This window comes from Amphiprion ocellaris, chromosome 2 (assembly GCF_022539595.1).
Source record: "Amphiprion ocellaris isolate individual 3 ecotype Okinawa chromosome 2, ASM2253959v1, whole genome shotgun sequence".
Classification (NCBI taxonomy): domain Eukaryota; kingdom Metazoa; phylum Chordata; class Actinopteri; family Pomacentridae; genus Amphiprion; species Amphiprion ocellaris.
The window spans coordinates 40627740-40653318 of record NC_072767.1 but is presented as its reverse complement, the minus strand read 5'-3'; the positions used below and the strand labels follow the sequence as shown (position 1 = coordinate 40653318).

Genomic DNA, 25579 nt, shown 5'->3' with positions numbered 1-25579 from the left:
CATCTCTCTGTGTTGTGAACGTTTCTGCCTGACATATCACACAGACAGACACAACCAGAACAAGCTTCTTAACCTGTAACAGCAACAACATTTTCAACTATGAGTGCTTGAGCGGTTGCACAAAAAAAGCATTGCACTCTCCAGAAAGGCGACATGTCTGCATGCTCTTTTCATCTGGATCAATTCAAAAAAGATGTTGGTTCTCAGAAAATCTCAGCCTTACACCTTTGAAATGGTCTTTTAATGATATGTTCTGGGCCTGCTGTATAGTTTGTAATGATGTGGGATTAAACAAGGACAAAAGGTCACATCTGCATACACTGTAAAACAATGTTGTTAGTATAAAATGTCAGATCAATATGAATTTGTTGAAAAATAACCTTTAAAATAATCAAAGTGGATTACAGCCAGGTGGCAGGAAATCTGTGCATTAACTGTAACCACACTGAACAAAAATTCACATTGGTCCCATTCTTCAGCTAACATCATCCTCCCAGTCCAACAATATCTTGACAACATATCATCTCCCTGACTGCTAGCATTGCTGCTTATTCTGAACATTTCTTCCTGACATATGCAGCTTGTGATGGACAGTCAACCAGAAAAAGCATCCAATTCACATCCATTCTTATCCAGTAACCGAGATTTTCAACTGGCAGCACTTGGAGAGGTAGCACTCAAATGGCAATATACTCTTAAAAAAACGCTGCATTTTCATTAAAAACAATTAAAAAGAGAAGCCTCTGCTTAGAAAATCTGAACGTCACACCTCTGAAATGGTCCTTTAATGATATGCAGAGGGCTTGCTGTACAGTTTGTAATGATGTGAGATTAAATGAGGTCAAAAGGTTATATTGGTATACACTGTAAAGCAAAACTGTCACCGTAAAAATGTTAAATATACATTTTTTTGAAAAATAACCTTGAAATTAATCAAAGTGGATAAGAAAGGAAAGGAAATCTGCACATCAAGCGTAACCACAACATGCTATGTATTTCATAATGGTCCCATTTTTCAGGTAACATCATCCTGTCAGTCCAACCTCAGGCAGTGTGTCCATACAGTTTTCCTCTCACAAAAACAAGCACTGGGGCTTCATCAACAACATCCAGAACAAGCTTCTTATCAACATCCATTCTTATCCAGTAATGACACCAAGATTTTCAACTGGCAGCACTTGGAGTGACTGCACAAAAAAATACAGCACACTGCATTTTCTTCAGAAACAACTCAAAGAAGAAGGTTCTGCTTGGAAAAATTTAACCTTACACCTCTGTATTGGTCCTTGGTTGATATACTGTGGGTGTTTTCGATGGCGAAATGTACATGTAATGATGTGTGGTTGAAAAAAGTTAAAAGGTCACATCTGTGTAGACTGTAAAGCAAGGCTCCTACTATAAAATGGTAAATCAAGAAGAATTTCTTGAAAAATCACAGAAAACCAAACAGGATTAAAGCCCACTGAAAGGAAATCTGTACATCAAACCGAAACTGCGCTGAACAAAAATTCAAAGCGCTTGCAAACACTGAAGGCTGCTGACGCGTGACTAAGAAAATCTTGAACGCACCCACACACAGTAAAGTAGCTCTCATATTCAGATCTAAACACACTGAAGCACACGTCAGAAAACATGCGAGCATCTCCTTAATGTGCTCTGGATTACACGGCTGTATGATTCACCTGGTTCAGCAACACGCCGCACGCCTCGTGCTGCTGGCGTGTGCGTGCAGCGGTTTGCGTTAGTGTGTCAGCGGACCCTAACGTGGCCACAGCCACAGGCCGTCCAGGCTCAGTAAAGTGTGCCAGCCAGGAAACAGAGAGACTCGGCGTTGCATGGCTGTATGCAGGTGGAATATCAGTACTTCAAATACGAGCGTCTTTATGCTTAATTACAGGGGGTTGAGTGAACTTGCACCTTTTTTTATAAATGCCCTGCTGCACATTCATTTAACACCTGAAAGCTGCCAAAATAGCTGAGCAACTTTTTCACAGGGCCTTCTGACAAACTAAGTGAGAACTTATAACTTATAATATCACGATAGCACATCCACTGCTAATTACACCTTATTAAAACTCATTGCGATTCATGGTGTAATAAAATTATTGAACTAGTGCAGGAGTTTTTTACATACTGACTATTTTTTGGTGCTGCATAATCATTTTTTTTTGTAGAATATTATACACTGGACTGTCAGTAATTAATATCACTCTGCTAAAATTAGAACACATCTCTGACAGTATTACTTTTTCTTTTCTTTCTCTATACTGTTTTTATTCCAAAAAACATAGGAGTTGGGTCTACATTAACATTTAAAGCAAATTATTTTAGAAAGAGTATAAATATGTATGTACACATACACACATGCAAAAGTAAGTAAATAAGAAGAAGAAGAATGAAAATAGGTTTAAAACAAATAATATAGGTAGGTGAATGAAAATTAAGAAAAGAAGGAAAGAAAAAAAACATATATATACACAGTCACTGACCACTTTATTAGGTACGCCTTGCTAGTAAAAGCTTGGAGCTCCTTTTGGTGTCATACTTTCAACTAGGTGATGGAAACATTCATCACAGATTTTGGTCCAGATTGACATGATAGCATCACACATTTGCTGCAGACTTGTCGGCTCCACATCCATGGTGTCAATCTCCCGTCCCACCACGCCACAAACAAAGATGCTCTACTGGACTAAGATCTGGTGGCTATGGAGGTCAGTGGAGTACAGTGAATTCATTGTCATGTTCAAGAAACCAGTTTGAGATGATTTGAGCTTTGTGACATGGTGTGTTATCCTACTGGAAGTAGCCATCAGAAGATGGTTCACTGTGGTCTTAAAGGGATGGACACAGTTAGCAACAATACTCAGGTAGGCTGTGGTGTTTGAATGATGCTCAGTTGTTATTAAGGGGCCCAAAGTGTGCCAAGAAAATATCCCCCACACCATCAGACCACCACCACCACCACCAGCACCACCACCAGCAGCCTGAACCGTTGATACAAGGCAGGATGGATCCATGCTTTCATGCTGTTTATGCCAAATTCTGACCATCTGAATTTCTACCACTGAAATTGAGACTCATCAGACCAGGCAACGTTTTCCAAACTTCTATTGTCATATTTTGGTGAGCTTGTGCAAATTGTAGCCTCAGTTTCCTGTTGTTAGCTGACAGGAACCTGGTGTGGTCTTCTGCTGCTGTAGTCCATCTTCTCCAAGGTTGGACGTGTTGTGTGTTCAGAGGTGGTTCTCTGCATTCCTTGGTTGTAATGGGTGGTTATTTGAGTTCTGTTTTATCCACAAAACTGCAGCTCACTGGATATGTTCTCTTTTTCGGACCATTCTCTGTAAACCCTAGAGATGGTTGTGTGCGAAAATTCCAGTAGATCAGTAGTTTCTGAAATTATATCCCTAACCCCCTTTCTTCCCCATTTGATGATCGGTTTGAACTTCAGCAATTTGTCTTGACCACTGCCTAAATGTACTGAGTTGCGGCCATGTGATTGGCTGATTAGCTATTTGTGTTAACAAGCAATTGAACAGGTGTACCAAATAAAATGGCCGGTGAGTGTATATATGCAGCCACACATTTCCACACTTATACACTACTGTTCAAAAAGTTTGGGGTCAGCCAGACAATTCCACGTTTTCCATGAAAACTCCCACTTTTCTCCATGTGCTAACATAATTGCACAAGGGTTTTCTAATCATCAATGAGCCTTTCAATACCATTAGCTAACACAATGTAGCATTAGAACACAGGAGTGATGGTTGCTGGAAATGTTCCTCTGTACCTCTATGGAGATATTCCATTAAAAATCAGCCACTGAAGAAACTGCTTTTCTTTCAAAAACAAGGACATTTCTATGTGATCCCAAACTTTTGAACGATGGTGTATATGAACATTCCCGAACACACACGTACACTGTATGGCAGCTAATTTACTTTCAATTAAAATGCATGAAGCTTCAAGGGATATTTAGCAATAACAGACTTTATGAGATATTTTGTCAATTTACTAGCCCACTATATTGAAATTGATGCATTTTAGTATTTTGCAACAGCTAAACGATTATCATCCTGCTCAAAATGCAGACTGACAGATGTTATTAAGACGTAGTACTGGCTTATTATTGCAGGAAAAGTCAGGTTTTCTACAGCTAAACATGGCAGAGCTTGTACCACTTACAAACCTTTCCTGTTGCCCTTTTATGTTCATGTATGTGCAGTATTTCGGAGCACACTTACTTCATGCATCTGGAGTAGAGCTGGCATCGAGCCACCGGCACTCTGACCACACAGGACGGGAAGGCGAGCAGTAGAGTGTGGCTTGCCCTGTCCAGAGTCAGAGACAGCAGCTGCCTGGCCTGTGGAGAGTCTTCAGCACACCTGCATCACATAACAGGCACACATAAAACAACAAACGCATTAAGCAATTTCAATTACCAGAGCGACGCTGCACATTAAACCTCTGACCTCACTCTGAGCATTACGGCAGGAAAAAAGCATTCCTCGCGACTCGATGTGAAACACAACCAAACACAAACAGCTTTATAAATAAGAGCCGTAATAAAGCGGCGAGAGGCCGTCCGTGTTGCCGTATGTTACGGTGTCAACCCAAATATGCATTGTGCTGATTGTCGAAGTTTGAGGGGTCGGGCGGCCATCAAACACAGCGGCCAGCAGCTGAATCGGTTCTAATTGGCACTTAGAGCTACGATAGCTGGCACCGACCGTCCTCCATGCAGCAGATTTATACCTTTTTATGCACATGTGCACTCATGCATCAGTTGTATCTGGATGGTTTATGGTAATAACATTGCGGTGGGCCCACAGTCATTACGAAGAATCTATCATTCTGCTGAGGCCAAGCTGTGAGTCATTCTTCATAGCCAATATCACGAAAGGCAGGAGGAAGGAGAGAGAAAGGGAAGAAATAAACAACTAACAAATGTAGGGCAGAGAGAGAAAGGAAACTTCAGAATCAGGCACAGGGAAAAACATTCTCTGTGTCAGTGTTACATCTCTTTCAGGTCATTTCCTGGTTCATTGTGGCAACCGGCCTATCACAGATCAGTGATTTTGATCTGTGCTGACTTTTTACAAAGATAAATGTGCGAGTGTGTAACGGGGGGTTTATTACGGTGTGCAAGACACTTCTTTGTCTGTGGATGTAAATGTGAGGCTGAGGGTGGCCTGGCCTGGAGCTACAAATGATGTGGCTGAGCTCTGCCTCCTGATTAGCCGGCTGCCTGCTGTGATAGCTGGGCAGCTGTTGACCTCCTGGTGGGCCTCACCATGCATACCAAATTAACCCTCGCACACTAGCTCCAGTCCACACCAGCTTATTCATCACACTGTCCCCTTTGCCATTACTATACCTCACTTTGTCTTATCCCAGACAGAAATTGGTTGGAGGAGATGGAAGAAGACAGACAGACTGAGAGTCTACAATAGGGACAAAGTGTGTTTCCAGCCAGTTGGTTCAAGAAATAACACTTTGTTTCTACTTATTGCAGGGAAAAAATTGGCTTATATATCAGTGAATGCAATTACCACAACAGAGAGCTAGTGTTTCGAAACATGTACTTTCTTTTTAAAATGCCTCTAATTAGCCATGGTAAAAGATAATCACCAGCCAAATCTGCCTGCATCTGTGTGACAATTTCCTTTCCCCCCACCCTGCAGTCATTTCACCATGTGGAAGAGCGACTCGCAACAAAAGACAAAAAGCAAAAACCGAGAACTGAAAAGGCATTGTACCCAGTTTTCATTACATAATGACGGGCACCAGCGAAGCCTCAAAGCTGCACGCTTCGTGTAAAAAATGCTAATTAGTCCATTCCAATCTTTTGTCTAGATCCAGATTCAGCTATGTGATTTAGCTTCAGACTAAAGATAAGAGGTCAATTTTCCTGACAGAGTGTAACTTTGGTCAAGAGTAATGATAATGTGGCTTTATCTGTTTTTTCTGATGTTTTTCCCCCTAATGCTGTTTTACAGTATGTCTCAGTCTCATTAGAAGATGTTAAGATTTCTTGATAATGAATATTAGTCGACATTCCTTTCTGCTGGCCTTGTTTCTGCTCGCCACTCGAGGCTTGCGTCGTCTCGTATCCAGCACGATTATGTGTTTCACACAGAATAGGTGAGGTTTTCTGCATAATTCAGGACACGTCATGTTTCCAGGACATATCATGCTCTTTTTTTTCCTGCTGCTTTTCCAGGCGCATCACACCACCAGCTCCCCTCACTGTGTATACATCAAACCCAGATGTCACTTAACCCCTTCCTGGCATGGATGTTACTGCTGTTTGTCTTATATCTGAGCTACTGTGCTAAAAAAAAAAAACAAAAAAAAAAAACAGCAAAGAAATGTAAATATGAAGCTACAGCCTGCAGCTAGTTAGGTTAGCTGTGCATAAAGACTAGAAAAAAAGAGAAAATTAGCAGTCTGGCTGTGGCAAAATGGAAAAAACTGCATCTCTAAAGGTTGCTAATTAACATGTCACATACTAACCTCATAATTAATGGCAAGACGTAGGAGGAGAAGAAAATATTCAGGCACATAACCACATGTGAAACCACACTGTGTCAGTTTTACACTGGTTTTTGCAGGGAACACACAAATTTGTGTAAATTAATATGCTCTAATGGGGATTTTTCAACCTTTTCACGTCTAACCATCTCCTGACTGAAATTTAAACCAACACACACAATATTGTCATTTAAATCTCAGCCTTTTCTGTGAGGTCAACAGTCCATGCATTGGATTATTGTCTTACTTATCAGGGTTGAATCCCTCCAGCTCCTCCAGGAAGATGTTGCTGTTGGTGACGGTATTGTCCGGGTTGGGCATAATGAGAAACTTGAGGATGGTGCCTCTGCTTGACCCCAGGAACAGAACTGTGCGGTTTCTATAGGGCCCGGCCTCCGTATCCACCACCATCTTATTCAGCTGGTACCTGAACCGCAGGAGGGACAAAAAACTGCATTAATGTCATGAAGCTCTGCACCTCATTTGGGAACTTCTCTTTTCCCATGAAAGCTAAAAGCACGGTGAAGTAGCTCCTGGAGGCCAGTTTATGATTTAAGTGCATTACAACTGATTGGTTTGGGTGCAAAATACAGACTCTTGTGATTTTTAAACCATAACATGCCATTTTCTCTTGAGTCGCTGCAAAATGAAATGAATTCCACAGAGGAGAAACCGCTCGTCAAATTTGCATAATAAACTAATTACGGCAGACGTTTCAGTCATTAATAATATCAGTCAAGTAAATGGGCTTGTCCTGGAACAATAGCAGAGTGCTGCTGAGCTGCACGTGGGTCTGTGAGTCAACAGACGAGAATAGAAGCCATGTTGTGTCGGGTGTTTAATATTCCTTATACATCCGGTCCCTATAATCCCCCAGTGGCTGGTCGACAGGGGGACTCCATACGGTAGATAGAGAGACGGAGAGGCATGCGTGCATTTATGTGGAATTTGATGTGCTGCAGCTGCTTGACTGCAAACACCGGCTTCAACACCAAACCTGGATAACTTCAGGTCTGCAGCCTCAGAAGACATTTCGTGCAGCTTCCTTGGAATTCAGTTGACTCTCTTAAACTTTCATCACAAATATACAACCTTTTTACACCACTGACTTGAAATGATGAGTTTAATTAATGTACGCATTGAGTTAATTAAAATTAAGATTCCAAAATAAGCAAACAACAAGACAGTGCCTGAGCGTAACTGTAGAAAAACCTTTATTCTTCTCTACTTGCCACTAGTGAATATTATATTGTAAGGAAAACAAATGAATGATGATGTTATGCAAATACATTCTATAGATCCATTTTGCAATCTGTCAGATATGTTAATTAAGAATATTCTTCCTCATTATGTTGATAAGAAATATAACTGCAGGGCTACGATTCTTTCAGAATCTATTTGCTGCTTCAAATGAGAATGTATATGCGTCTATATATTCATAATTAAGTGTTTTAACTGTGCTTAGCCTCACCTGACCATCGTTCTGACAATCCAGGGTCTTTGTCCAAGCGACGGGACCGCTTCATCCATCAGAGGATGAGTCTTGACAAAGTTCAGCATCTCATCGGGGAAAGAGTTGGAGGAATTAAACCTGGATCCTTGAACAGCACAGCCGCCAGGTCTGAGGGACAACAAGATTCAGCACGTTAAGTAAGTCGAAAGTTCAGAATATTGCTGAATACTTCTGCCTCTCTTAAGACATAATTACATAATTCAGGAGTCTAGACTGTCTGAATGCCTGTATTATGTTTTAAACAGGAGACTGATTTGATTTACTGAGAAGAATCTTACTTTTGGAGTATTTGGCAAAGTGACGGATAGTTGTATGAGTTCAAGGCATAACTTTAGATTGGAGGAGAACGAGATGTATCCTTGTGAAATGGATTTCCCAGCTCTATGTGACTTTTACTTGACTGGACAAATTTCTACATGTTGGAATACTATCTGCAGTATCTTCCTGCATTCTCCACGACGTGTGTACAATCAGCCTCATTTCACCTCGTTAATGAAACAACAAAAGTACTCTTGATTTCATCTTTTTGGTGTGAATTCTTATACATGAGCTGCGCCCTGCAAAGCCCACTTGTGTCGAGCAGCACTTTGGCAAACTTCAATAAAGTTCCAAACACTGCTTTCTTCTCATAGTTCTTTGATAACAACCTGAACACAGGTGCATAAATTAATTACTGCCATCTGCACCTTGGCTTTGGGATGACTTCATCTGGAACAGGAGTCCAAATGGATTCCGGTGATTTCTGCTCCTTAAACCTCCCATCAAACACTGCAGCCAGCTGCTCCATGTCAAAGGCACAAACCGCCGAACCCGGGATGCTGCAGAGAGAGAAGATGGTGAGACAGAGGTGGATTGAGACACTTGGAGTTGATACAGAATGACTGCCTGTAGGTTTTACTTTCCAACAAGTGTGGCGGAATAAGTGACAGAAAAAGAGGAAATAAGGTGGATTATAGCTTAGACTGAAAAATAGACTGTGAAACTGGAAATAGGAAAGAAGTTAAAATATAGAAAGCCAATTGTGAGTGTGAAAGAGGGACAGACACCCAGTGAATATGACAAATTGGATATGGGCTGCTCATATTTTGACATTCAATGCTGGAGCACAAAGGAAATTGTTACTGAGATGGAAAGAAAAACGGGGGGTAAGACAGACGCTGTCAACTCCACGGCCAAAGAATAGATATGAGGCGGATGCAATAGCTAGATTAGGCTCATGAAAAGATCTTGGCTGGAATTCCTGGAATATAAAACGAAATAGGAAATGAGTCACTGAATATTCTGTCGTTTTTGCGAAAAAAGAGGAGGGGACGGTTCTCGTAAAGGAAACAAATCCAACTAGATGTTCTTGTAAAAAAGCCCAGTGCACCTCGAAGCCTGTTTAACTACTCATGAACCCAACATCGGGGAGCTGAGCAGCTGCTCTGAGAACACACAAATAAACACAATACAGATACATCCACACAAAGTCAGACTTTCTTTTCTGAGGCTGATGCTACATTTGTGTGTCTTAGCTGCGGAAAGGAAGCAACGACAGAGACAGAGAAATAAAGAGAGCAGTGTCAGGATGAGATAAGAAATGAGTTTTAAAAAAACATCCCATGCTTCCTGCTCCCAGACTCCCCTCTCTGCTCCGAATGTGTCCTCATCAATGACTAATGTTGTGCGTGGTGTGAGACCTAGTGACTAAGTATTAATACCTTTGAGATACACAAACCCATGAGACTGAGTCACCTGCAACCTGCTGCTACACACTGCCCACACACACCCCGTCTTGCTTATTTCCTTCGTTTTTTTGTCCTTTAAAAAGTAAATGCCCAGCTGGTGGTTTGAGGGTTTGCGCCGCTTGTGCACCCACGATTCGAGCTGAGAGGTGTCTCTGTCGAGTGCCCCTTTGAAAGCCACAAAAATGTTTGTTTGGAGAGGCAGCGCCTGCAGGCTGGATTTGGGTTGCAGCGGGGAGCCGTGCTCTCCTGATGTGCCATTTGATCAGGTCACACGTCTCCCTCAGTACTTATCATTCATAGGCAGGGATGTGAGTCAACCCCGGCCAGCATGGCGAGGCTGCAGGCGTATCTGTGGACGATACGCCGTCTCTCTCAGGACTGCAGGCACCAGATGTTATGTGTGACACGTCTGCCAGCTCTGCACCGCTGCCAGGTTTGCTTCCTTTTCTCTACCTCGCCTTTTCTCTCTGGCTGCAGGTCACTGAGTTTGCCCCATGTACAACTCTGTGTCTAACAGAAGAAAGCCAAAAAGGCCTCGGGCTGTTTTCCCCTCTCAGAATTCTCTTAATTATTCTCATTTTCACTCTGGTGTTTGCTCTCCTGCTTGGGTTTCACAGTCTACACAAATTTCATTTCCAATAATGTTCTAAGTCAACCTTCACACTCGAGACTACATTCGTTTGATTTTTTTTGTTCTTCCTTCTCTTTCCGTCTGCCCAACAGAATTCATCCTTCCATCACTCTTTCTCTTTGACTGCGGTTGAGTAAGAGGCTGCCCGAGCTAGACACATGTGGTGTTTGTTTGAGAGGGCTGCTGTGGAGTCTAAAGTGCTTCCTCACTGTTAGCGAGCTCACTGACAGCTTGAAATAACACATGATGCCTCACAGGAGAAGACGAAGAAGGGGAGAAGACGGTGAGAGTCGGAGGAGGCCTCAGTGTCAGTCCTTTAATTGGGGGTTTAACTCATAAATTTGGGAAATTTTTGCATATTCATGAGAAACGTGAAAAAAATAAAGAGCTCCCACATCAGGCCTAAATCATTTCTGTTCTGTTTGTTTGACTTTCCAAGTGAACAACTACAGTAGGTTATTGTATATTTTCTTGCAGGGGTTTTCACAGGTTTTCTTTGTTGGCTTAATTCTAAATTTTCCACCCAACTTTGCATGTAGTGAGAGGGATTTCAGAGATGTTTGTTTCAGCAAAAAACCATACAAACAATGTGGCCACCATGATGGAATAAATGTTGCAGCAGCCGTGGCATGCAGCTAAACTAATGACCCTTAGTTCAATTAAGCCGAGATTTATTTTGTTTGCTCGGCAGAACAAAGCTCCAAGCGACATTTTCAAGGGAAAGTTTGACATTTCAGGAAATGCGATTATATATAAGATCTCGTATCAGTACGGTAAATATGCAGCTGGAATTAGGGCAGGGGTTGCTTAACTTGGCATGAAGGATGGAAGGGAACAGCTTGTAGAGCTTCATCTAAAGGCAAAACAAATCTACCGTCTAACACCTCTGTAGTTCACTAACAGCACATTCTTGGTGAAAATCTAAAGGGACACAGGGTGCATAATCAAATTTAAGAATTTCTTTCAAATGAAACAGAGAAAGATGCATGAAAGACTCAGTCATGTGTCAGAAATAAATCTATGTCTAATCAGTTATATGGTAACCCATTGGTAGAATGATGGACAGCTCACGTCAAGTTCCAAAATTCGAACATTTTCTGCAATTTGTTGAGCTTTTATCCACGTTTAAACTAGTATTTAAAGTTATGTGATGAAAACTATATAAAACTGCAACCTTTTCATCTTTTTACTTTCATTTATTCTCCTGCCAACATCTTCCTTCATCTCCTTTCTGTATAACCAGCCCAATTTCTCATGCTATTTTTTTGACCTTTCCAAAAAATGGGTTTTCTCCTCTCTGTACCTTGACTGGCCCATGTGTACTATCTAACATCTCTGCAACAACACTCTATTTGTCTTGTGACATGCCTCTGCTGTCAAGTACGAGCAGTGTCCCTCTCCTATACCCTTTTCTCAAGCACTAGTGAGCTACCTAGTTGTGTTTTTCTTTGCCTCCTCTAGTTGGAGGCCCAGGGGGGTCCAGGTTGCACATCTGTGCATCCTCCCTCAGTGCCACACTTCCCCAGGCATCATAAAACCTGTTCTCCTCATGCTCCTTGTCCTCCTCATTTCCCCTCAGCTGCTTTTTCCCAGAAGGACATCCTGCTGTCTGACCCTGCCACAGTGGATTCTTTACAACCAAAACAAACATGGCCTCCTGCTCTCAGGACGCACTTGATTTACTTTGCTTTGCACGGGTTATTTCCCCTTGCATTCCTACGTCACTCCATTAAACCTAATGAGCTCATGTCAGTTTATTCCAGAAGACATTTCAGCTGCCAAAACAAAAACTTATAAAAAATAATGAGATTTATTTGTTTTCGACACCAGTCACGGTAAGGCTTCCATTTGACATTTTGCTGCATCCGTAGACACATATCCACTTATCTGAGTTGCTAAACAAACCAGAAAAATACTTCTTCACCCGAAAGGTCTCATATTCAGATTGTCTCTCTGAGTTTGTTGTTGCTCCCTGTGTCTCCTTGACCTCCTGAGCATCAGGAGTGCAGGAGGTGCTCAGTGGGAAATCCGAGCTTTTCTTTCATCCCTTCTTCAAGAATACTGACCCTGGGATTCAGAGGTGCATGAACAAAGGAAATGATAACCGGGGGCGATATTATACTGTGCAAATACAGACTAAAGGATCCCATAAATGCAGCTCTGTAGTAGCTGAGAAGCAGAGGTATGTGGCTGTAAAGCTATCCCTGGAGTATGTGGGCAGGAGATGAGTAACTTCACAGTGGCCAAGGATGGAGAAGATGGTAAAAGCTTGACTCCGTCCCCTCATTCCCATACTATAGTCCAATATATGCTGCACGGGGCCAAATGGCAGCAGAGAATAGCTATTCCTCCACTTGCAGGTCTTGCTTCACGCTGTGCTCGCTGCACGCCGCTTGCCAAAGCAATTTGTCTGGCGAGCACTTAGCCAGCGTGGCGCAGTGGGCCACATGGGGACCGCTGGGAGCTTTGCAGCTCACCTCGCATATTCTCTCTATCGCTTTGTGTTCATTTTCCTGCATCACACATCTCCTCATCCGTCCATCTAAACCTCGCTTTCTCTTCGTCTTGCTGGCGGTTATTTAAAATAAGACCGAGTAGCAGGTTACCCAGGCGGCGTCGTGTGTGTCTGTGTGTGTTCAGCTGGTTCTCCTCTGTCGGTGAGCTGTAAATGCTGCTATCTGGGAACCATTGTAAGTGTTTGTGAATGTGTGTTTGTGTGTGCGATGCCTCCATCTGTCTCTGCAGGCAGCGGCCCACCTCTCGCAACTCAAACACGCAGATAAGATGCAGCTGATGAAACAATTTTAGATCTCAGAGAGCAGGGGGATGCACGTGTTGTCCATTACTGACTTCCTCGTCCTTGAGCTTTTCATCTATCTCTTCCCCTTTTTTTCTCCATATCCCCAATTCTCCTCTTATATTTACTTTTCCCCCCTTTTTCCTCTCCGGTGTGTTACCTGGAGCCTACTGCTGTGAGATGCTGTCCTGCAACTATTTTACTACTCTAAAAAATAGATCCTGGGGCCACTGACTGATGACAATTAACCTGCTGGTTGCATTTAAGTGAGAGGGTGTATTGATGCAGCAGCAGACTCAAGCAGCAGGCAGTTGCAAGCATTTGTAAGTGTTTGCCATAATGTGCTTGCACTGCCAGACGCTGTAAGTGGTATCAAGGCCTTCGGGTTGTGGAACATGAGTGGGCTATCACATAAAAACTATATTGAATTCTTGTCTGTGATTTAAACCACTTAGAATGCAATATACTGTGGTAAAACTTTATTTTAAAGCACATACCGCGTATGTTTATCCCTGTGCCACTTCGGAGGACGGGGCCAGAAAGAAAGAACTTTACAAGCAATTTAGTCTCCCACTTAGTTTAAAGATGACAGCTTAGTATGCCAAGAAAAACAGCATCTCAAGTGCTTTGTGCATATTATTTCGAACAAAGCATGATAAGCAGGTTATTCTAACTGTATGAGGAAAATGAGAAAGGAATCAGAAAAACTCAAGTAGTGAGAAAACTCTTAAAAGAGTCATTGGTAAGTTGTGTATATTTAATTTGCATGTGTAATATTAGGTGTAATATTTGAATGTCGTGCAATATTTGACATGTGTAATATGTGTAATACGCTACTCTATGTTATGCTACTATGCTAAGCTATGCTATGCTATGTTCTGCCATGTTGTGCTATACTATAGTATGGTTTTCATGTAATGTTATGCTATGTTAGGCTATGTTATGGTTTGCCCTGCTATGTTATGTTATGCTCTGCTACGTTATGGTTTGCTTTGCTATGCTACATTATACTACGCTATGCTATCATGTTGTGCTATGCTGTTAAGTTCTGTTTCGTTATCCTATGCTAGCTTATCTTATCTTATTTAATAGTACTACTTCTAATGTATATTTAATATATCTTAATACTGAAGGTATACGGAATACATACATATTTTTGTCACATTCCTCTCTTGTCCCTGTTGTTCTGTTTCTCTGGTTTGCTGCTTGTGTTGTCTTTGGCTCTGCAAATACCCTCAGACTCCAATAATCCCCAATTTACCAGCCACATCTCCTCTCTCCTCTCACCTTTTTTCAATTTAATCTTGTCTTTCAAAAAAAAAAAACCTTTGTGCTCAATGAAAGCGTTCCATGTGTTTTAAATTACTCTGTACCTCACAATCCTGACCTCTGCTCCTCCACGCTGCCACTTTCTTATTTTTTTCTAGAGTTCCGCTTGACCTGTAGGAAGCCTTGCTCTTTCCGACCACATCAGTGAAGGAACAAACGACGGTGGTCCGGGAAATCTTCAAGGTGAGCTGTGTGAGTGCAGCTGCACAATGGGCGTCTATCTCAATCCCAATGGGAAGGATGTCAAAATGTGTTGGTGTATGTTTTAGAAAAAAAAACCCTAAGCATGAATGAATACTCGTTTTTTTCTCCAAGACAGGATAGATTTAAATCCATCCACAGATGTGCACAAATAAAAACGCATTTGACAGAAAAGCAATCTGGAGAAGTGATTCCTCGCTAGGAACTGCAGTTACTTGGGGATATGTGGGAATATTAGTGGGAATTTGAGGAGTACAGTGAAATTGACTAAAATTGCATGCAAACTCGTTAGCAAAAGTGCAAAGAAGTTGATTCAGTTAGCTAAAAGTGACGGCAAAATGGTGAAATAAAGCAGTTCACAGTGAAATAGTTAGCTAAAGGTAACTGATAAATTGTTGAAATAGATGCAAAGGTTGGGAATTATTGATCCTGGGTGTCTTTATGTTCACATATAAGAGGTAAAAAGTCCTCCTTGTGAGTTTACCTGTTTGCCGGAGTGGAGAACACCCCAAGGATGATGTCCCTGCCGTGCATCCTGATGATGGGGCTGGTAGAGTGCAGCAGGTTAAAGTAGAAGTGGGAGTCGCCGGGTACAGAACAGTTCAGACGGGCCTTCAGGAACGATGTCCACTGTTTCTCCAGGACTCGCTGCGACCCGCCTTGATCGCGTTTACATACTCGGGCAACGCGTGACACCACCACCTGTGAGGAGTCAGACAGAGAAGCAGATGGAGTCATAGAAAACGACTGTATACTTCAAGCATAAGCACGGCTCGTATATAACTCCAATGACAAGCGGGGGAGTTAGGTAATATTTTCTGAGGTTCTAGTTTCATCTTCAAAAACGGAATATTTAAAAGCTCTTTTCAACTCCACGGTGATCTCGAAAGAGTCATTTGCATGCTATTTGCAGTGTGGAAACCCTGTTTTGACACATCATTGTTTTATAATGGTAAATTTAATATCAATTATTCATGAGAATGTCAGTGCATCTCAAAATTGCCTCTTTGAACACACAACGGTGAAGTATCCATTTACTATGCTCTCTGTAAACATGTCAGAGGCAGAGACCTTGTGCAAGCACTTCTCCCAAAATATGAATTGCTAATTTATTAGCAAAGCACCTTTCTCGATACTGATATTTTTTAATAAAGATGTATCCACAGTGCCAGTAAGGATGGGAAACCTGCAGAGTGGCTATGAAAGACCCTTTTTGAGGTTAATTCAGACATGAGCTGTTTGCTCAGGCCGTGATTTGTTGGATTAGATATGCACACAAACAAATACAAGGATGAAAGGTCAGTGGAGCTGTGGGAAAATAAGCTGATATTGACATTCAAATAATAGCAACTGAGAGATATTAGACCAGCATCTCCTTTCATGCTTGTAGTTTAACGACACATTCACACATTCCTTTACAGCCCTTTTGAAAAGATGCTCTGAATGGACCCTGCGGCTCTTCTGTGTGAATACTGAGAGTTCAGGAGGAGAGGAGGATGGATTTCCATCAGAATGACTTCTATACCTTCTCCAGGTAATTGAACTCCATGGCTATCTCTCTGAAGAAGAAGTAGATGTGAGGTCCCCACTCCACGGCGCTGACGAAATATGGCTCTGTATTGTCAGAGAGAGAGAGAAAAAGTTAGAAGAAGAAGGAGGTGTACAGGAGAGGTAAAGGTTTAATGAAATAAAGATGGATGAGGAGAAAGCATGTAGAGAACAGCATCCCCATTCGCCAATGCATCATTAATTCCCACAACACCAAAGTAACATGGGGGCAGCGAGAAAGAGGCACAAGCCATGCCTAATTTCATTACATGCTGAAAGGGGATTTCACAGCAAACAATAAGCACATTATGACTCCCTAACGTTTCAGAGGGATGAGTTTCACGCTATGCATTGGGGCGCTATTACACCCAGGACCTTCTGCAACCTGCCTGAGTGGAAGTCGGACTGTGGTGTGGATGGTCAGAGAGCAGAACATGGAGATGTCAGACGTCTGCTTCTGACACACGTATCGATCCTGCTGAATAATGTGGACACAAGCTCACACCACCACACTCCGATGACAACATCCGATGATGCTGAATTTAGAGATATGCTTGGGAAAACCGCAGCCGCACCAAACAAACACACCTTAACAAGCACACACAAGGACGCACAAACGTGTCTGAAGGTACCTCTGAACCACTTGGAGTCGTGCTTGACGGTGCGCAGAGCGGGACTGTCCCCGAGGCTGCGATAGATCACCGCATCAATGGCCAGGAAGTCTGTCACTGTGGCTGTAAACAGATTCCCCTCTAACACACACGCAAACACACACAGAAACACACACACAGAATGGTAAGTTAGACAAACTGTCAAAGCAACAACCACAAGCTGAACCTGCAGCTAATGCAACCATTTCCTGACAGTCCCGCATTGTTAAGGTGATATGATTGACCAGCCGGTAATGTAATTACAGCAACGTAATTTTCAACTTTGAGCTCCCACGCACGGAAAAATTTTAAAAAGCTGCATTTTTCACTGCCGGCTAATATTAGATAAGAGGCTGATGGCTGAACAGTAAATGGCTCCCCACAGCTTCAGCCACAGAACGATGATGATTTGATTATTAATGGAGTGTTTAAAAGGAGTTGAATGAAACTGAGGAATCACACAGCTTGGTATTGTCAGGCTTCTATGTATAATTCAATAACGTATAATAATATAACAACTAAATCCTAAATTGGAGGGTTTTAGCCACAATATTTACATTAGTCAGGCTAAGTTCTGTAATTTACAATACCGTAGAGTGTAGTTATATTATTACATTAGTTATGTCAACGTTTTAAACTCTGTAGAGTTCCAGAATTAATGCTATATGTGTTATAGGCAAGTAAAGGAGTATTTTATATAATTTTTTAGGGTATAATACCTAATTTGTAAATAACTCAGGTTTAATCTCAACTTTGATAACATTACAGGTTCTCAACTGCAATTTTTTGCCAATCCAAAAAGTTGCTCACTTTCATTTTTTAACCCTTAAAAAATACGTACATTTTGAAAAGACATTCTAAAGTTAGAATGCTTGTGGTGATTTGTTGCATTGACTGTCCTGTAACCTCCCCCACCTGTCACTCAAAGTGACCACGCCCTTAACTATGCATAATTTTAAGTGACAATACAATTTAAACGCATGAGTTATATTAAAAACTCACCCCTTATACAGCTGCCAAGAACAGGGAAATTAGCTGTAGAGACCAAAACTGTTTATGTACCAGGCTGTAAACAAGTTAATTTGGACATTTTTTACACGGGGTTCTACGGGATTGACACGCTTGTGGAGCAAGCCTCAAGTGATCATTCAAAAAAACTGCAGTTTTTGTCACTTCCATGTTGGGTTAACTTTTCAGCCTTGGATGGTGCTGATTGGTCCATAATGCTTTTTTACTGAAAAGGTACTTTGGAGCAGAAGTTGTTGTCTTAGATGTGGTATATTAAAGAAATGTCTTGGCTTGACTCAACTATTGTTAACTTTAACTATCTTGTTTATGTTGCAAGCTTGTGATAGGACTTGTGTGTAATTTTACATTAGTTTTATTGTAAAGTGCCTCAAAACTTGCTATATGCTAAGGTGCTATGCAGATAAAGTTATTATTATCATCATTGTGGTGTATTCAAGGGATAAAAATCTAAAAAAAAGTTAGTAATAAAAAAGCCTTTTATGAGGGGACTGATATTTCTGACTTCCTGATTCATTGCTGTATCAGTTCACTGGGCAACAACAGGTGGGAAAGCGAAGATTAAAATGAAAGGTGTGTCTTACCTGCGAACAGAGCTACATTGGCGTGTTTCGGGTCATACGGACATCTCGCCATCCCGCTCACTGTGTCTCCCACCATCTCCAAATTGTCCCCCTGTCAAACGTATGCACCCAAAAGCATGCATCAATCAGCAAACAATGCAAATGCATCAAAAAACAAGCCACAAGAGAATGGCAATTAGGGCGTGTTACCACAAGTGCAAACTAATGATTCACTGGTGGCAATTAGGCCCAGCGACAGGAGAGTGACATGCATAAATAAGACACACATACAGATCAATGCACCCACAGAGTCATGTCAATAATTCATATTTACACCACTGCATGTATATATTCATTGAAAGCATTGCTTTGTCTGTTTTCCTGTCAATTACAAAAAACACATAGACTTAAAAGGGAGCCACAAGCAGCAACGATTTCAAGAGATCCACAGAGTTTCAGCTCTCTAATTCCAATCCACAGTTGAAAATGAAATAATTTAGAGATGTCATTTCATTAAAACCCTGCTATAAATAAAGCAGTAGCTAGCATCACTAACTAGTCCCCAGAGAAACAGGCAGCCTATCAGGCAGAGACAGATGTGTTATACTCTGTTGTAGAATGTCATTAGTGGCTGACAGATAATGGGCCAGGTATGTCTCAGTGTTCCACTGTTGCGCCGCGTTTGAAATGTGAGAGACTGAAAATAACACTTATCTGAAAAAGCCTTTGATAGCAAAAGGATCTTTTCTCTCTCTCTCCGACTCAACTGCCTTCATTCCTCGTTTAATATCACTGCAGGATGATGTGAAATCAGCCGAGCCGATGATGAATATTTATGTGTAGTTTCTTCTTCCACAAGTTTGAAGTTGTTACTGTAATTGAGCAAGACGGGGTTTGGCTGTGGAGGTGGAGCACACTCGACTGCACGGCGGAGGATTCAGGTGAGTTGCTGCTTAATGGAGGTAGACCTTCCGAGTGACAAATGCATTTTGGGACAAAGTGGAGGAAACATGCAGAAAACGCCGCGGCTAATTGCCTTAACCAGGCCAGTCGACACTTGTAGCTCTCGTATCTCTTAAATTCTGCCTCCATCTGTGGGATTGCGTTTTTTCTTTTTACCACAGATAAAAAAAAAATCAAACCAGGTAAACAAGTCACGTCTGCAGCCTTTACTCTCTGAATACTCTCCGCTTCCTCTTTCAACCTCTTTGTGTTCTTCTTGATTTTCCGTCTCTGACTCTCAATGATAACAAGCTCGGCAGACCACAAAGTTTAACCACCGAGAAATAACAACTGTTGTATCGCTGTGAAACAAGGCACTGGAACTGCCAGACAACAAAGATAAATAACTCCAGGGGAGGAAGTCAACACCGCCTCAAGTGCTGAACAAACAACTCTAATCAAGCTGCAAATTTTCACCTGAACAGACCAACTAATTGAGCTGTAAAAGCAGGATCTCCCTTCTGGAAAAAGCAGATTAGCTATTTATCAATTATGTCAATCCAGTCAGATGAATTAATGCAGATTCGCGCCACTCCCTGGTGCGTATTGACAGGTGTGATCAAGCGTTTCCTTACAGTGTAGTTGGCACATAGTGGGTTGAAGGCGTTGGTGCCACACAAAAACAGGCCTCCTTGTCTGCTGAGCAGCACCTTCATGAAGTTACGGCATTCATCCTGCGGGAATGAAACACAGAGAGAGTTTAATATGCAGGAGGGGTAAAAGTGAAGAGGAGAAAGACAAAATGATGAAGCAAATCGAAGAAAAAGTGGATTTATTTTTCAGAGGCTGATTATCCAAACCGTTCTGTGAAATGAAGCTTCTCAGTTGCCTGATGTGTAGAATTATCACACCATTAACGCTGTCAATCACACTGATACAGTCTGAACATAGCCTGCAGAGACTCCAAGTGTCTATGTGCACACGCATACGTACACGTGCACAGCTGCTGGTGACTGGCAGAGTGTAATCCAACACCAGCCTCAGGATTTTTTAAAGCAAGCAACAGATTTAAGGCTAATGTCTCCACCACGAGGCATCCGACTACACGAGGCCAGTTTAATTATTAAATAAAGCCGAGTCTCAGTTTCATTCTCCCGCGTTCGTTCTCTGAAATGGGAAGTCGTGACTCGTGTAAGATCCGCATAATAGCCGCTTGTGCCCCACAGTCCCAAATAGTAATAAATGTCGGTGTAGCGAAGGTGAGAAAAATGGCTTTGAAGTTAATCTCCTGCCTTGACAAAAAGTACAGTGTCAGAGTGCTCACATGCTGATCATAAATTTCAACATTAACACGAGTTACTATTTCCATCATTATCCTGTAATGTTTTACTTATTCGGTAACTTTTAGCCATTTTAAATGTCAAATCCAATCCTTCAATTTTATGATTTCAACCGCACTGTTAAAATAAGTCTGTAACATTCAAAAAGTGTAAAAACTGTGAAAATAACAGCAAATATTTGTAAATAAATAAAATTAACTGATGTACATACAGTAAAACTGTAATTTTAAGGTCACACATTGTAAAGGAATGAACCAGTATTTGTAAAAACACAGATTTTTGATGTGGTCTCTGTTTATATATGGTGTGTGCAAATGTATAGCAGAGGAAGAAAAATAATTGTTATTTTTTTAAACATTTAATTATATTTTTTTTCTTTCAAATTATAGAAAATACCGGTAAAACAATGCTTATTCATATTCATATTCGCACTCAACTGTTGTAAAAAAGCAAATTATGAATTGTAAAAATACAGATTTTTGAAGTGAATTTTCATTTATTTTTTAACAGTTTCAGTCTGTTCTTTTAAAGTTAACATGCAAATAACTATGACTACTGAATAATTTTACCTGTCATTATCTGTAATTGAACAAATCTAAATATTATAGTTAAACACTTTTACAAATCATTATTTTACAGTGCACTTAGAAATAATTTTTAGCTCATTTCTTACCATTTACGCATCATTTTTACCTATGATTGATACCTATAATTTGCAAATGTACCTTTTTTTTAACAAAATATTAAACTTATTTATTACTTTTACCATTTAGCTACTACTGTTCTTTTCACTAGCTCAATATTTGTTTTATTGCTTTTAGCTAGCTATCTTTTCCCAGTAGCTAACTGGTTGGATTTCACGGTTTGCTCTCTACTGGTCTTCACACATTCTCAATTCCATTACATAGTGTTTATGCGTTGCAGACTGTGTAAGCATGTACATTTAAAAAAAAAATCATTTAATTTCCATTTAATCAAATTGGTCTACTGGCAACTCCAGACGTACGCTTAGCGAAAAGCAATAGCTAACTTACAGTATAGGCTAACCTTCATGAGCTCTCTTCAGGCATGAACACAAAGGTATGTCTGTATAGGTGATTAAGGAATGGATGCAAACATTGCATACAATTCAGGAATATTCTTTTAAAAATAAGAAGAATATTGACAGTTTAAACAAAAGCTTTGTGATATACATATTTTAAAGTGGTGATTCCCAACCTTTTTGCTTTTAAAATGACTCAATATACTGCACCTCTAACCACCAAAGATGTTCAGGGCTCATAATGGACATGAGCTACAGCCAGTATAAAGACTTTTTTCCCTTATCAAACCAAATCGAACTTAATAGAACATTTTACATCTTGAGGTAAATGCTTTCAGTATGTCACAAGAAAAATAGTCAGAAAAAATAAAACACTCTTTATCATTCCTCAGATTTGTCTTCATTTCTGACTTTTGGTATGTAACCAAAAGGTAAATGACAACAAACGAACAAAGAACCTAATAACATAGCAGTAAATCTCTGTGAGCAGGAATTAGCTTTTCTTTTTTTTCATGGGTATTAAGCATAAATCTCAGCCGTGACCTTTGACTTTAAAAGCCACAAGACACCGACTGTGGTTTAAATTTATGGAGCCCAGTCAGCCACCTGTGTGTGCACAGTGAGTGGTGATGTACAGTAGATTACTGGTCGACAGCAGCCAGCAAACCCCCTCCTCAAACTGCTCCCATCCCAGCCAGGATGGCACCAGCTCTGCCACTCACACACTCACACACACACCAGATGGGGTCTACTTCAAGACCACCACCCGCACTGATGTCATCAGAAAGAGAAGCAGGGCTGAAGCAGAAGCGATGGTGGTGCTGATAGCTGGTATGTCAAATGACAGTGTGCATCCGTGTGTGTGTGTGTGTGTGTGTGTGTGTGTGTGTGTGTCTGCAGGCGAATGTGTGTGCAGGAGATCAGAGGCAAAGCGGTGATATGAGAGACGGGTGAATGTTATTCCAGATGCTCCACCCTTCGCCGTTCTCCCCCACCTTCCCACTTGGCTCTCTGCAGGGTTCTCGTTTTTCAGCAGGAAAAAAAGAAACAGGAAAGGAGGAAGTGTTTTCATGTGCCAGTGTGGGGTGTGTGTGTGTGTGTGTGTGTGTGTGTGTGTTGGGGTGCATGGGGTGTGTCAAGTGTGAGGTGTAAATTTCTAACGGCACAGCACATGTGACAAATCGAGGCACGGCTGTGACGGCACATATATGTGTGTCGCTCACATACACACCCACGTACATCATGTCACCATATGCACAGAGCCAATAACTCTGTGTATTTGTGCGTCTCTCTGTGTGTGTCGCGGCACAGATGCATGCTCATGTGTGGGAATCATTTGCATGCTGTTTGTCGGTGGGGTTGCAGTCTGTCAGCTTGGTCAGAGCTGTAATCACAAAGCCAGATGAAGCACTCTTAATAACAACCCAGTCTCACTGCCAGCATCTCAGAGATGGGCGTAAATACTTAGAGGAGCCAAACCACTGCACAAATGTGTTCATTTGGCAGCGCTTGTACACATAAAATGAAACATTTCATGAGTGCAGAATAAAAACAAGGTTTACAGCCTTAAACATTTCAATTATTGAGTTCCGATTGCCAGGTGGAGCTTCACAAATTCATCCCTTGCTGCATTTTATTAACCCTTATTCATCTATTCTGAGGAGTAATCTGGCACTTCCAGGTAGAAGTTTGTTTGTGCAGTCAGCAGGATTAAGGTTTTACTGTGATTTCCAAACTAATTATAAAGGATCAAGCAGCGAATAGGTGAATTAAAAAAATCATATATATAAATACAAATGCTGTATGTCCTGAGGCCTCCCCTCCTCTCTCTGCACCCCTCACTCCCTGGGCAGAATCCAGACAAAACGCCACCTGTGCTGGCTGGCAAGCCTTCCTGAGACCCAGACGACTGCAGCCTTCCTCCTCCTGCTCCTCCTCCTCCTGCTCCTCCTCCTCCTGCTCCTCCTGCTCCTGCTCCTCCTGCTCCTGCTCCTCCTGCTCCTCCTCCTCCTGCTCCTCCTGCTCCTGCTCCTCCTGCTCCTGCTCCTCCTGCTCCTCCTCCTCCTGCTCCTGCTCCTCCTGCTCCTCCTCCTCCTGCTCCTCCTCCTCCTGCTCCTCCTGCTCCTCCTCCTCCTGCTCCTCCTCCTCCTGCTCCTCCTCCTCCTGCTCCTGCTGCTCCTGCTCCTCCTGCTCCTCCTCCTCCTGCTCCTCCTCCTCCTGCTCCTCCTGCTCCTCCTCCTCCTGCTCCTCCTCCTCCTGCTCCTCCTGCTCCTGCTCCTCTTACTGACTGAGGCAGAGCTGCCTGGGCTCTGAAAAATTAATCTGCAGCACAGATGAGTTACACAGGAGCACACGCAAATATGGATGTAGTTGTGAATGAAAGAGGGGAGACTTACAGAAGACGAGTGCAGAAAAACAGAGGAGAGACAGTGCACGAGTGTAAGCATGTTTGCATATGCAAATCTGTATTTATATAAAGCAGACACTAAGCAGGCAGCAGCCTTTAATCAGCCGCTCGCTCATGAGGCAGATGTTCACCAGTCTAGGTCTCCTCTGCAGATGTTGATGGAGCAAGTGCATTCCTCGCCTTTTGGAATTCTGAGCACAGGCACAGACATCATTTTCCAGAGACGCACAAAAGCATCCAAAAGCATTCATAGGCACATAAATGCAAGTGATCACACACACGGGACCAACAACAGGTTCTCTGTTGCTACAACACATCTGCTGCAAACAACCTGCAGCAGTCAGACACCATTAAAACTGAAGAGCCTCCACCTTCTGCATCTGCTTTTCATCTACTGTCCGAAACTCAGCCTTTTCTCTGAGATGATCAACTATTTTTTCATTGGGACTAAGCCTCAGTCTGTTTGCTTAATGATGAAAAATACCTCACAAACATGGTGTTTGTCCTGCGGCTACAATCAGTATTCTCATGTTTGGTGTAACCGAATCACCAAACAGGTTAAGATCGTAAAAGCTTTTGCACATTTTCCTTATTCGGGAGCAACCTTTTTTCTTCTTATTTCTTTTGTTGTCATCTCGTAAAATGTAATAAGTTATCCCGATGACCTGATTTAGTAATGCTTGTACAATTGGAGCCATCTAAGCTACATCAGGGGGTCGTATTTAGCAAGCAGCTCCTCTAAATCTCCAAAGTTTCCATTACATGCCTGGCTGGTCCCCTGATGTTAGCAACCAGGGAGAAGAGAGCTAAGATCTGCCAAGAGCCGCCATTGAGCCAGAACTCTCCCACACACACTCGCACTGTGTACTGTATACACAACACACACACACACACACACACACACACACACACACACACACACACACACACACACACACACACACAAAGCCTTGGCGAAACCTCGTCTCCACTCATTAACAACAGGTCTGTCATTCCCAGAAAGAAAAATCCCTGATGCACAGTTTTGACTGGAAAACAGAGTGACTCTCCATGCTTGGGAGCAAGTGTGTGTGTGAGTGTGTCTGTGTGTCTGTGTTTGTGCATGTGGGCGGAGGATAAATTAACAGCGGTACCAAATTAGCAGCAATGTGCCGTTCCGACTGCTGCGGTCTTACTCAGCATGTTAAAACTAATCCGTATCCCTCTGCAACCCGTCATCACTGTTTGATGGTAATCCTGACTGAACACACCACAGGCCACAAACAAACAAACAAACAACAGACACACGAGGATGGGGTGAGATAATAGAGATAGCAGGAATTAAGA

The 25579-nt window shown here is 41.9% G+C and overlaps 1 protein-coding gene across 2 annotated transcripts in view; it reads right to left on the bottom strand.

Moving 5' to 3' along the window:
• The window catches only part of sema6bb (sema domain, transmembrane domain (TM), and cytoplasmic domain, (semaphorin) 6Bb), a 149646-nt gene that overhangs the window by 40386 nt on the left and 83681 nt on the right, over nucleotides 1–25579 (bottom strand). For both annotated transcript variants that reach the window (XM_055017381.1, XM_023299842.3), the window contains 9 exons: nucleotides 20100–20198; nucleotides 18544–18634; nucleotides 16916–17035; nucleotides 16261–16349; nucleotides 15220–15437; nucleotides 8737–8868; nucleotides 8009–8158; nucleotides 6785–6964; nucleotides 4248–4388 (listed from right to left, as the gene is read on the bottom strand). In XM_055017381.1, coding sequence (XP_054873356.1) covers nucleotides 4248–4388; nucleotides 6785–6964; nucleotides 8009–8158; nucleotides 8737–8868; nucleotides 15220–15437; nucleotides 16261–16349; nucleotides 16916–17035; nucleotides 18544–18634; nucleotides 20100–20198 — 1220 coding nt within the window. The remainder of the gene's footprint in view (nucleotides 1–4247; nucleotides 4389–6784; nucleotides 6965–8008; nucleotides 8159–8736; nucleotides 8869–15219; nucleotides 15438–16260; nucleotides 16350–16915; nucleotides 17036–18543; nucleotides 18635–20099; nucleotides 20199–25579) is intronic.